The 13,719-nt window shown below is 36.5% G+C and overlaps 2 protein-coding genes across 2 annotated transcripts in view; one reads left to right on the top strand and one right to left on the bottom strand.

Moving 5' to 3' along the window:
* LOC143920396 (uncharacterized) overlaps nucleotides 1-13,719 on the top strand; it is a 443,610-nt gene that overhangs the window by 162,622 nt on the left and 267,269 nt on the right. The window lies entirely within an intron of this gene.
* Nucleotides 1,990-12,294, bottom strand: ktub (Tub domain-containing protein ktub). Its single transcript, XM_077442403.1, has 7 exons — nucleotides 12,149-12,294; nucleotides 11,751-11,877; nucleotides 5,527-5,616; nucleotides 5,263-5,447; nucleotides 4,996-5,185; nucleotides 4,718-4,926; nucleotides 1,990-3,697 (listed from the first exon to the last, which is right to left on the bottom strand). The coding sequence occupies exons 1-7, from the start codon at nucleotides 12,185-12,187 to the stop codon at nucleotides 3,293-3,295; spliced, it is 1,245 nt and encodes a 414-aa protein (XP_077298529.1). The 5' UTR covers nucleotides 12,188-12,294; the 3' UTR covers nucleotides 1,990-3,292.

The raw sequence follows: 13,719 nt of genomic DNA, 5'->3' as shown, positions 1-13,719 counted from the left end.
CATCCCATACAAACTCTATGAGAAATGCATTCCACAGCTTGTGGCTGCCACCGGTGGCGGTGGCGAGTGGCTGTGTGTGCGACAGGCCTACAATCTGTGTGCCGCGGCAATATTTGTTCCCCGAACAGCCCTTCGGCCTAATGCGCGCGAGTGAGATCGCGTGTGAGGGAGAAAACCGATGATTGTTAGCGTTTTGTCACCTATGCATATACGTAATAGCCAGCAACTGCCGATGAAGTACATACGTATGTACGTAGCTGACAAACTCTACGAGTCGTAAACAATGTGTGCCGCGAATATCCATAGGTTACAATGCTCTGCGTAGAACGCTGGCGTACGAAGTATGCGCCACTTATAGACGACTCGCTAAATTTCCGGTAATTGGATTATTAGTCACATTGTGAACACCCAAAAGACCAGACGGATATAAACGACCAGCACGGATCCAAATCCGACTATATAGAATTTAAAACTTCACATTCACACAACAACCTCACATACACATACAAAAACCAATTTATAGACGTCTAGAGCAGATCCAAACTCGCCTAGACAATTCAAAACTTCACACATGTACATACTGTTGGCGGTAATTGGAATATTAGTCACATTACGATCGCCCGAGACAATTTTTGCCATGAAAATTGCGAATACGGAATATTTAGCATTCGAGTTCTCGTTAATAAGATAATTATCGTTAGTATGATGGACTTTTCGGCTGCCTCATGTTCCGTTATAGAGACTTTTGGGCGAGCGCTTTTTTGACCAATAATCACCGAACTAAATTTCCAAGGGTTAAACATTGGAAATGTCAAATTTATTTTTTCCTCGTCTTAGTTCTTATGGTTCAGTGGGTTCGATGATTACATTCCAAATGTGAATCAATATCGGGATGAACCCGTCCTAGCGGGCTTCTGTCGCACGAAAATTGGCGTACAGAAAACTGTCCGAATATTGCTCAGAACTGCCCAAATCTCGTATAAAAAAGCATTTGTTGAGCAATATTTGGAGTTTTATGTACGGAAATCTTCCTGTGCGACGAATTTTCGACAGGAACCGCGCGAGTGATTTTCGTAGCGGCGGTTATCCTGGTAGCGATTCACATTTGGGATGTGACCCGTTTACCAGTTCGGTGATTATTCCGCACAAAGTGATCTCGCACAAATCACTAAAATCTTGGTCACGGAACAGTAACACCCGAAAATTCTATCAACCGAGAATTACCCACGCGAGTAATTATCGAACTAGCGAGTGTCAGATATTTCGCATTCTAAATCATTAACTTTTCTTTTTAACTTGATTTTTCTTATTTATGAATATGTAGTATGTATGTACATGCCTGAAACCGATAAAATGTCCAGATTCCTCAATTTAAAGCATAAGAAAAAACTCAATTTGACTCAAGCATAAGGAAGATGTGTAGATATCACATAGTAGTATAATAAGTAGAGGTAGGATAGCCAAGGGGCCGCTCATTGTTCCATTGTTGTAAATCCTTTGTAAAAAAGGTTCGGCAAACCTTTAACAATGCATTTACAACATTTGAACAATACGTGGCACGCTCTGGGTCCGGACTTTAATAATAAGAACCACCACAACCTCAACACAAATCAAGTTCTTTATAAGCTCACAGAACTTTATCTTAAATAAATTATTGTACTCAATAAGCAAGATCAATTTACTTCAATGTATAAAAGTGAATTCTGCAATCGGTGACAACTCTTCTGTTTATAATATTAATGGAAAATATGCAGAGTGAAAATGTAATTCCATATTACATATCATTATTTCAAGATGTCCTTCATATGTCGACAAGTAAGCTGCTGAAAAATGATAACTCATACATAAATGCGTAAACTTATCATATCACTTATCTAATCTAATATAAACAGCAGTTGAATACTTAATTAGATTCAAATGATCAGTCGTACATTATCATGAATAAGTTAAGATATATGTACATATAATACGAAAAAAATAACACATTTAGCTTTTAAAATTTCAATATATTCAGATAATTTATAAGAAACACATTCTACACAATAATATATATATCATTAATTTAAAACATCATCATTGAAAACTCACAATGCCAATAGTATTTGTCACAATCAATTTACCAGAGCTCGCACTGACAATATATTCATACTTTGCAAAAAAAAAAAAAAATACATCAATGCGAGCTCCACTTTATATATTCACAACACAAGTAAATACTGATTAACTTAAAAAGGCACGATTTGTCATTAAAAAATGAAATAAAATGTCAATATTAAACGTTAAATTGTGTACGTCTTATTATGCACAACTGCAGCAGCAACGAAAAGCTTAAATTAATTAAAAATAAATAAAAACTTAATATGGGACTAGATCTGATACACTAAAATAAAAAGTATAATAATTACATCAATGAAAAAAAATTTCATTCCTATCTAATTAATTTATACGTATTCATGTATGTATATAATTTAAATTTTTCTTTTTAATATGCACAAAAAATACACATCTCTAAATATAAACATTTCATTGTCTTTTAGATTTTTACTTAAGTATAAAATACTGATAAATTATATTTAAATTAAATCAAAATAAAAAAAATGGAAAATATGGCATAGCATTCACATACACACTAGTCAAAAAAAAAAAACATCGATTTTATTTCAAGCAACCTGCTAAATCATTTTGGTCCCTAGCAAATATAATTAATTTTTAAACGACCCACTATTTCAATATATGTAAAGCAACAAAAAACTAAATTTATTTGATGCAAAAACGTGACATAATCTAAGTTGTTGTAAATTATTGGTGTCGACAACCACATGTATAAAAATACAATCACGTAAAAGGTGTAAAAACTGATGTTTCGCTAATTGTGTATGCTAAATATAATTCCCACGACTATAGTCACTAATTTTATTTTATTTAATATATATGTATTGTGTCAACATTTGCTAAATATCTTAATTAACATTCAATTGGAACGACATTGAAAAACAATATTGTCAAATACATCACATTTAGAAGAAAACAACACGGTAACGTCGAAATCATATCGAGTGAGATTACGTACAATAATAATATAAAATATGGCTTAAAAAGTGTTCAAAAAACTAATAAAAACAATTAAATGGACTAGAAAAATTTTGATTCAAATACTGTTCAATTGATGATTTGATCAAGTCTCGACGCCTCGGCGTCCCGTCTACGTTATATAATACTGTGTCGTCTCGGTGTATAAAAGTGTAATGAAAACGGCGGAGGGAGCAGCAAGAATCGAAGAGTCCCCGAGTGTCTACTCGCAGGCCAGCTTGCTGTCGAAGCTGCTCAGCGCGATCGCGAACGCTTGCAACGCGCACAGCGGATACCTGTAGTCCATGGTGAACACGTCCTCGGATATTCTACCGAACTGCATCACGACATAGTCACTGTCCGAGTCGTGTACTATTTGAAAATTCTTCACGCTCGCCTGCGTCACCCTGCCGTGGAAGTTCAACACGTACGACTGCGTGTCGTCGTTCCACACCGGCGTTTTGTTGTGCAACTCTATCAGATCGTCCATGTTCTTGGTCTTGAGCCGCTCGAGCAGCGTCTCCGAGTCGTCCGTCGGCGCTATCACCACGCGCTGGCGGTCCAGGGTCATGCCCGGCAGCAGCACCGTCATCTTTCTCGGCCCTTTGAAACCCAGAACATTGGTATCCTAAAATCAAAACAACTTGAGAATTGGTTCCATGTCAAATATCAAACTACTAGCGGAAAGTATCTAGCCCCGTTTGAGTCAAAAATTTGTATATAATACATTCATTTCTAACTAAGCAACTTATGAAAGGCAATTTATGTTACGGTTGAAGTGTATCTTCCAGTAGCGGCTCGTCTATATGGGCTGCGGGGTTACAGCCCTCCCAGTATAGTACAAATGCCTGCTATTTTTGCCGTCCATAAGGGCTGCAGACCTCCCAGTATAGTACATATGCATCCTATTTTTGTCTGCATTTGATCACCGGTATGGTCAACGAGCTACATACTACAGCCCGATTATTCTCTGCAGCCCCCTCCTTATGAATTCTCACGAGCCGCCACTGGCATCTTCAAATTGTTATATATTATAACTAGTTGGAATATATTCCGTCTATCCCATGTAGTTGATTCATATGGCGAATAACATTCCAACTGGTCAAAAGATATTACAACTGAAAATACAGTTCAACTATAAGTTGTAAGATGGAGAGATTAGGTTATCGCGAAAACGTCACATTTTTGTTATGAACACACTCTTGGGTTACCGTAATACGGTACTCGTTACCGTTATTCATAATACCTAGCAAATATTTACGCATTATTAAATTCTAAAGCATTCGTGAAAACATCAGAGCTGTGAAAACTCAACTGTTATATTACAACAGGCGCACATTGTTGAAAGTGTATATGCACTTGTAGAGATATAATTTACCAGTCGAATTGAATTCGAATATGAATGACCTAAAACGCCAGTTGAAATATATTACAACTGAAAATACACTTCACCTGTAACATATACACTAAACTCGGCAGAGTTTCGATAAGCAAAATTTTTACTGATATTAATAGTAAATATATTTCATTCTTACAAGATAAAGAAATTTCGTAGTAATTTTAACCTTTCCATATCAAAATTGTATGCAAATAAAAAAAAACCATTAAAAATTGGTATAAGATAAAAATATGAAAACTATATACGAACGTAGATAACAGCGGCCAGCTCTTGCCTACAGTGAGCTCCTTCCCCCATGCCGCCTTTACGGAAAGCTTTACCGTTGTCGTATATCGTAAAAGCAGTGCCTAATAAATTGGACCTCAATTTCCCTGTAAAACTTTCAGCGTTGCGAGTCAAATCGGTGGGATCCGTCGATATCAAATAGTTAGAAGTCGTCGATTTTTTTCTTTTCCTACCTAAAAAACGACACAAGAGTGAAACGACGTTCGAAAATCGACACGTTCAATAGACACAAGCGTTCATACCGGCCAACAGAAACACTTTTTTGGCATAGTCCCGCTCTAGGTGTAAAAAATAAGTCGGATACAATCCCCTATCCATGCCTTTTCTATCCCGAGTGATCCTACATTTATACAGGGCACCCTGTATAGCCGGCATCATCACGAATTTCTCCACAGTTCCTTCGACCACACCTTCGGCTTCGGTAGAATTTTGCTGCAAATAAAAAAAAAAAAACACAATCAATCCCACGAATCTATAACGCATTTATTATAAATGGTTCAAATTTTAACATCATTGGCGTCTGAATGTTGAAAACTTCTCTCGGACAGGTGAGACACGGGAGCAATCGGAGCGCCGCGAACCTCTTCAGCGCTCGCACTTGTCGGCACAGCTCCCGTTATGGGAACGCTCTCTTCGTCCACTTCATCGTGTAAACGCTCTTCCACAGACATGACTTCTATTTGATTTCCTAGATCTTCAAAAAAATAAAAAAAAAACCATAAAACATAACGTATACTGAAATGTATAGCGAAAAAAGTTCTAAATCTAAATACCATCAAAAGTAGATATTCTGTTGGTCTGTAGAGGTATAACTTGATCTGGATTTACAGGAGACATCATATACTGCATAGGACCATCGTAGCCTGTATAAAAATATACATAATTGAGTATTTGTTAAATGTTTAATCCATCATACTTTTTATTCATACATATTTTGAGCCAATTATTATATATAAACGATATGATATCGCTATTCTGTGATTCAAAATACATATGTATGTATGTACGTCACAGCTAAAACACTGCCAACAAAACGCACGAATATAATAATAAACGAAAAAAACTTATATATATACTGTTTGCTACCAACGTTTCCTCTAGGCTAACCACCATCTATTGAAAAATTATTTAATTAATTAATTTTTCTATTGGTGTGTTATATTGTTTATATACATATATGAAGGTAGGTATGTTTGCCATTTTTTTTCATATTAAATAATTAAATATAAATATTAAATTAAATATATTTAAAAGGTATTTGAAAAAAATACGACCACGTGTGAATCGAACACAAGACCGACATTTCTTTTAATTTTTTTTTATTTAATAACTTAATATGCCATAACCCATGCGATGATATTTCATCGGGCACAACACTAGTATATTATAAATACATAAATAATTCTGAAAAGACATTTAAACATATGTGTGTATGGTTCGGTGATTATTGGTCACAAAGCGCTCGCCCAAAAGTCACTAAAATCTCTATAACGGAAAATCTGGCAGCCGAAAATTCCATTATATTATACTATCGAGAACTCGAGGGCCAAATATTCCATATTCGCGATTTTCATGGAAAAAATTATCTTTTGGGCGATCGCAATGTGACTAATAATACAATTACCGTGTGTATATGCATATATAGAAGCATTTTTTTTTACTTTTTAATACATATAAAAATAAATACATTACTAGCAAGATTATCTGGATTTGCCTAGAATGTTTCTGTTAAACTTTCAAGCCCAATCTTTCAACTTCCGAATAAAGATCAGTTTTTTTAGCCCTTAGAATGCTGACCCACGCCGATTGGCGTTTTGCCAGCCAACAAGTCCATGGGCCTGAAAAACGCCGATAGGCGTTGTATTTTGAGCATGTACAAAGTAAACAATGCCAACCGCTAAGCCTTTCCAGGTAGCATTGAAGAAAAAATACATTGAACATGGGTCGTGTAATCCATATCATTCATTTGTCAACGTTTATAAAAACTGGTTTACACCGGAATATTTTATTTTATTTTATTTTATTTTATTAATTGAAAAATCAACAGACAGGATGTACAGAGATAGGTATAAAAAAAAAACAAAAAGTAAATAAATAATATATGTAACATCCGAGTCCAATAATAGATTTTTACAAAAATGAAAAAGATAAATATAAGGAAAACAAATTAAAAAGTAAAGAATAAAGGCATGACAAAATATGTAGTACATTGCATAATTAAACTATAGTATTAAAATATTTGGAAAAGGTTATAAGATAGAATATAAGAAGAAATTGAAATTTACAAATATAAAAAACAAATGAAAAAGGTAAATACAAAATAAACAAATGAAAAGGAAAAGAATGAAAGCTATAATATGATTAAATAGCACATTACATAACTAAACTAAAGTATAAAAATAATGGAAATATTGAAAAAATAGAATAGGAGAAAAAATGAATCAATCGGTCAAGATTCTCTTGATGTTAGACCTGAATTGATGTAGGGAAATACCAAACAGATCAACCTCATTCAGCTCTCCGTTAAACATACGATAAACGCGCTGCAGATAAAAATATTTTTGGGAATTAGTATTGAAAGGATCAAGTGAAAAGAGTGCAACGCGTCTAGAGTATCGAACTGGGATTCTGAAATTAACCTTATTCAGTAAATCAGAACAATCAAGAAAACCATTTATGAGCTTAAAGAAGAATATAGCATCAGAATGTCGTCGCCTGACAGAAAGATTGTTAAAAGAAAGGATTTTTAAAATGTCGGAAACAGTAGAATGGGTATAGGTAGGAAAAAGGTAGCGTAAGGATTTAATAAATTTAAGTTGAACTTTCTCAATACAATTAATATGGGATAAATAAAAAGGTGACCAGATAATTGAGGCAAATTCAAGGTGAGACCTTACAAAGGAAAAATAAAGTAATTTTAGTACATAAGGATCATTAAAGGGCTTTGTTGAGCGGAGTAGGAATCCAAGAGATTTAAATGCTTTGTTGGTAATAAAAGAAATATGTTCAGAGAAATCTAGTTTATTATTGAGTATTACACCAAGATCCTTAATAGAAGATGACGTGTTAAGGATTGAATGATTTAATTGATATTGATTAGTAATAATTGACTTATTTCTAGTGAAATTTAAAATAGAGCATTTTTCTAGATTAATAAAAAGATCATTATTTAAACAATATATAGAGAATCTATCTAGATCTTCTTGTATCTTATGACAATCGTCTATGGTGTATATAGGTTTGTAAATTTTTAAATCATCAGCGTAAAGAAGTATAAAGGAATGTTTGAAGATGTATGAGATATCATTAATATAGAGTAAAAAGAATAAGGGACCTAAATGCGACCCTTGTGGGACACCGGAAGGAATATGTCTAAGTGATGATCTAAAACCATTGAGAATTATGATTTGGTGACGATTTAGTATATACGAAGAGATCCAACGAAATAAATTTCCTCGGATTCCGAGGGACCAAAGTTTATTGAGTAAAAGGTTGTGATTGATTTTATCAAAAGCTTTAGAGAAATCCGTATAAACGACGTCTATTTGGATTCGTTTGTCCATATAAGATGTGAGAGTACTAGTGAAATTAAGCAGGTTAGTCTCTACCGATCTCCCCTTAAAAAAACCATGTTGTTCAGGTATAATGTAGTTTTTGAAATTGGAGAAAAGGAAATTATAGATAATTTTTTCAAAGATTTTACTAATGACAGATAGTTTAGATATAGGACGGTAATTCTCAATAAGATTCTTATCACCTTTTTTAAAAATAGGGGTGATGTAAGATAATTTCCAATAGTCAGGAAATATACCGTTAGACATAGAAAGATTGACAAGGATTGTTATGGGAAGAGATAATGGGACAGCACATTTAACAAGGAAAAAAGAAGGCAAACCATCACAACCCGCACCAAGATTAACATTGAGAGAGTTGATGTGACTGAGTACAGTAGATAAGTCAAAATGAAAAGTAGATAAGTTACAAGAAGAAGTATCTGTATTAGAGATAGAAAGGTTAATGGTAGAATCACTATTGAAAGTGGAGTCAAAATAGTCAGCAAAAATGGTACAGATTTCAGAACCATGTGAAGCCGACTTATTTCCATAATACATTACGGAAGGATATGAAGAGGAGGTATTTTTTTTGAATTTATATATGACCAAAATGATTTGGGATTAGTTTTAATATTATTTTGAATAAGAGAAATATAATTTCTAAAGCAGATTAAAGAATATTTTTTAATTCGAGCTCTTAATAGTGAAAAACTTTGATAATCTAAGGGATTTGAATAAATTTTAAATTTTTTATGGAATTTGTTTTTTTCTTTTATTATTTTAATAAGAGACGATGTAAACCAGGGGGGATATTTGGTACGTTTAGATTTAAGAGTAAAAGGGACGTGGCATTCAATAATATTTTGTAAGGTATCGTAAAATTTTTTACAAGCTAAATCAATATTTAAATTGGACAAAAGTGAATTCCAATTGATATCGCTTAAAATTGGAATAATTGTAGCATAGTCAGCTTTTCTAAAGAGGAAAGTTTTATTAGTAGAGCGGAAACAAACCAGTCGAAGCACACCTGCAGCCATTAAACTACATCGAGCGGAACGGTGCCAATCGTTCCAGAAAAGTCTACCCCATCGACACACAGAGTCGACCCACAGCAGCAAGCGTCGACACACAGCAGCAAGAGAGTCGACATCCAGCTCCTGACCTGCCACCACTACACTACGCGGACTTGGAAGATCAACCAGCCGAACGAGCCAGCAACACACTGCCGTATCCAGATACCTTCCGAACATAGCCGAACGAACGAGCCAGCAACACACTGCCGTATCCAGAGACCTTCCGAACATAGCCGAACGAACGAGCCAGCAACACACTGCCGCATCCAGAGACCTTCTGAACATAGCCGAATGCCGAGCCAGCGACACTCTACCATATCCAGAGACCGCTGAACGACATACTTTTGCCCACATATTCTAATACCTTTGTACAATATTTAGGCAAACAATAAAACTTTATTAAAACAAGCACAACAGTGTTTCGTTAGGCTGGGATACGGTCAACACATCCTACCCCGCCTACAATTGCTTACGTCGTATTGTCGAGTACTTACAATATGAATGCATACACGTGCATTCGTAGCTACGCGTCAGAATACAAGTCAGCAAAAATGTTTCGGCGTTTATCGAACGAAAAATTATGTATAATCGCGTTGTTGTTGGAAGAAGAAGCTCAAGAAGGCAATAAAAAAGCACGGAGGCGTTTTGATGTGCATCCCATGTTAAAAAATAGAAAAACCGAAGGAGAGTTTTGGATACTGTATAAGGAGGTTGTGGATGATGGACAAAAAAATTTTAAATTTTTCCTTAAAAAATTTAAATATTTGCGCCAAAACCATGTTGAAAGATTGAACAGCTGTCAACTGTCACTATCGATAACTAGTGTTGGGCCCGTTGATTTCAACGGGTGTGTTCCGACCAAGTCTTCATGGTCAGCTTTCGTGGCGTTACGACCAAAGGAGCCGTTTTGGAGGGAGATCGGCGCCGAGCGCGCGTCCCCGCCTTCTATTCGTTTTCCGCGTCGGTCGAGTGAACATCTCTGTTCGCTACCGAGTTGGTTCCCACCACCGAGTCCCGATCAGCTCAGCCTTGATCGGCAGACGATACTGGAAGTACAGCTTCAGTATACGTCCGGTGAGAAGTGAGGAATTCCTGGTCTCTTAATAGTGAAAAACTTTGATAATCTAAGGGATTTGAATAAATTTTAAATTTTTTATGGAATTTGTTTTTTTCTTTTATTATTTTAATAAGAGACGATGTAAACCAGGGGGGATATTTGGTACGTTTAGATTTAAGAGTAAAAGGTACGTGGCATTCAATAATATTTTGTAAGGTATCGTAAAATTTTTTACAAGCTAAATCAATATTTAAATTGGACAAAAGTGAATTCCAATTGATATCGCTTAAAATTGGAATAATTGTAGCATAGTCAGCTTTTCTAAAGAGGAAAGTTTTATTATAATTATAATTCAAGGGTGAAGATTTGTTGTAAATTATTGAGATGCAAAAGGATAAATGATGAGAATCTTCATGGATTAGCGTAGAGTCAGCACGAGAAATATATAAGGGGAAACTACTAATAGCTAGGTCAAGAATACGATTATTAGTATTTGATAAATAATTGTATTGATATAGTTTATTATAAGATAAGAATTGAGTAAAGGAAAGGGAAGAAAAATTAATACAATTGGAAGGAAATAGATGCAGATTTAGAATATCTGAATTTACAACCATAGCAGAATTTTCCGATGGACATCTCCAACTGCTGAGTATTTTAGATTGTGGCTTTACATTTTAACAACAATGAAGAAGACGGAACTTGTTTTGGAAAAATACATTAATTGATAGACTATATTTATTTATTTTATATTGTTGCAAGATATATTAGAGAGTCTAAACACACCTTTACAAAACTCGAAATCCTCGACGGTAGTTATCTAGGATTTGTTCGGATTAGCTACAATTATTATACATGCTTCCTATTGGACTTCTAAATAATTCTAGTTGGAAATTTTCAGCGTGGTGGGTTTTCAACAGAAAATACGTCCAAGTAAATAAGTGTTCAAGAAAAAAATTATTTTATTACATATTATATAACATAAGAAAACCCCATAATGATTTTAAACACATACGTATACACTAGGCAGAAAATCTATTCAATAACAGATACAATTAATTCTCACAGCAGTAAAATATACGTCTATAATTTAATATGAATAATTAATTGCTTTTTATTACAATATATGTATATATATATAATTTTAATAGTCCATTAAAACCATTTTATGACATTGTGCAAATGGACCTGTTGCACCTGGCCAGTGAAAGCCTTGACCTTATCACACCTCAGCAAAGCATACATTTGACCTCGTTTAAACGCATCTTCGAAACTTCAACAGGTAGAGCGAATCTCGTACTACATATACATACCGTGCAACTCCCTTCCTCTGGCGCCGGAAGAAGGCCTGTGCTTGGCCGAGGATATCCTCAGATCGTTGGCCTGCACCATGCCCACATTCTGTCTCTTCTGGCGCATTTTCTGCTCCATGATCTGTCGCTGAAACACCAACACGAAATCGATCAAAACGGGTGACAAAAATAAAAATCCAACTACGAACGGACATTGCACAGTGGCGATCTCATTCGTGATCGCATAGCCAAGAAGTGTAACGACGTGGTGGTGTCAATTGGGGTGAATGGTAGTGTAGTTTGTGTGGTGAACTCGTTATGCAAATCGATGGTGGATGTGTGAGGGGTGACTGTGACTGATGAGGTGTGAGGTGTGCGAGTGAGAGTGGAGTGGAGTGGAGTGGAGTGGAGTCGGTCACCTGTTGTGCGAGGGCGTCGCGCCCCCCTAGGGCTGCCATGGCGAGATCGAAGCGGGGGTGGGGGTGGGGGTGGGGGTGGTGGAATTCGCCAGAATATCGAGCCGAATTATCGAAACGCAAACGACTCGGCTCAGCTGCCGCCGCCTCACTACAGTTTGTCCGCCGTCCGTTGCCAGGGTACCCGACTCTTTCTTAAATTTGCATTCGTTGGCCGTAACACCGCAACTTTTTCCTTTTTGGCGTTTATCTTTTTCGCTTTTTAGATTTTTTATTTACAGTATACTCTCGATTATCCGGGTGCGGATTATCCGTGCTTGAAAAATATTATTTATTTTTTTAAATTAATTTAATTTTTTGTCGAGATGATTATGAGACGCACCGATTGAAGGTCTGTTCATACTTAATAGCACTGCACGGCTTCAGCACTGCACGACTCCATTTAAAATATGTCATTTACATTACATTTCTATTCATATCTACCTACACGTCGCGGTCACGTCACGTTCACAGCACTTTGGCCGAGTGCAAGGCAAAATCGGCTTACTTATACATACATTGCAGGCTATGACGATACGGCGCAATATTGTGTGGGAATCTCGTCACCATCAAGACATTTACTGCGACGCAGAATACATTCCCAAAACCTTCTAGAAAGCTCCACCCCTACCAGTAGAGCGGAAACAAACCAGTCGAAGCACACCTGCAGCCATTAAACTAAACTCAAGCGGAACGTTGCCAAAACCTTCCAGAAAGCTCCACCCCTACCAGTAGAGCGGAAACAAACCAGTCGAAGCACACCTGCAGCCATTAAACTACATCGAGCGGAACGGTGCCAATCGTTCCAGAAAAGTCTACCCCATCGACACACAGAGTCGACCCACAGCAGCAAGCGTCGACACACAGCAGCAAGAGAGTCGACATCCAGCTCCTGACCTGCCACCACTACACTACGCGGACTTGGAAGATCAACCAGCCGAACGAGCCAGCAACACACTGCCGTATCCAGATACCTTCCGAACATAGCCGAACGAACGAGCCAGCAACACACTGCCGTATCCGAGACCTTCCGAACATAGCCGAACGAACGAGCCAGCAACACACTGCCGCATCCAGAGACCTTCTGAACATAGCCGAATGCCGAGCCAGCGACACTCTACCATATCCAGAGACCGCTGAACGACATACTTTTGCCCACATATTCTAATACCTTTGTACAATATTTAGGCAAACAATAAAACTTTATTAAAACAAGCACAACAGTGTTTCGTTAGGCTGGGATACGGTCAACACATCCTACCCCGCCTACAATTGCTTACGTCGTATTGTCGAGTACTTACAATATGAATGCATACACGTGCATTCGTAGCTACGCGTCAGAATACAAGTCAGCAAAAATGTTTCGGCGTTTATCGAACGAAAAATTATGTATAATCGCGTTGTTGTTGGAAGAAGAAGCTCAAGAAGGCAATAAAAAAGCACGGAGGCGTTTTGATGTGCATCCCATGTTAAAAAATAGAAAAACCGAAGGAGAGTTTTGGATACTGTATAAGGAGGTTGTGGATGATGGACAA

This window comes from Arctopsyche grandis, chromosome 12, assembly GCF_051622035.1.
Source record: "Arctopsyche grandis isolate Sample6627 chromosome 12, ASM5162203v2, whole genome shotgun sequence".
Lineage (NCBI taxonomy): Eukaryota > Metazoa > Arthropoda > Insecta > Trichoptera > Hydropsychidae > Arctopsyche > Arctopsyche grandis.
This window is presented reverse-complemented; position numbering and strand designations above follow the sequence as displayed.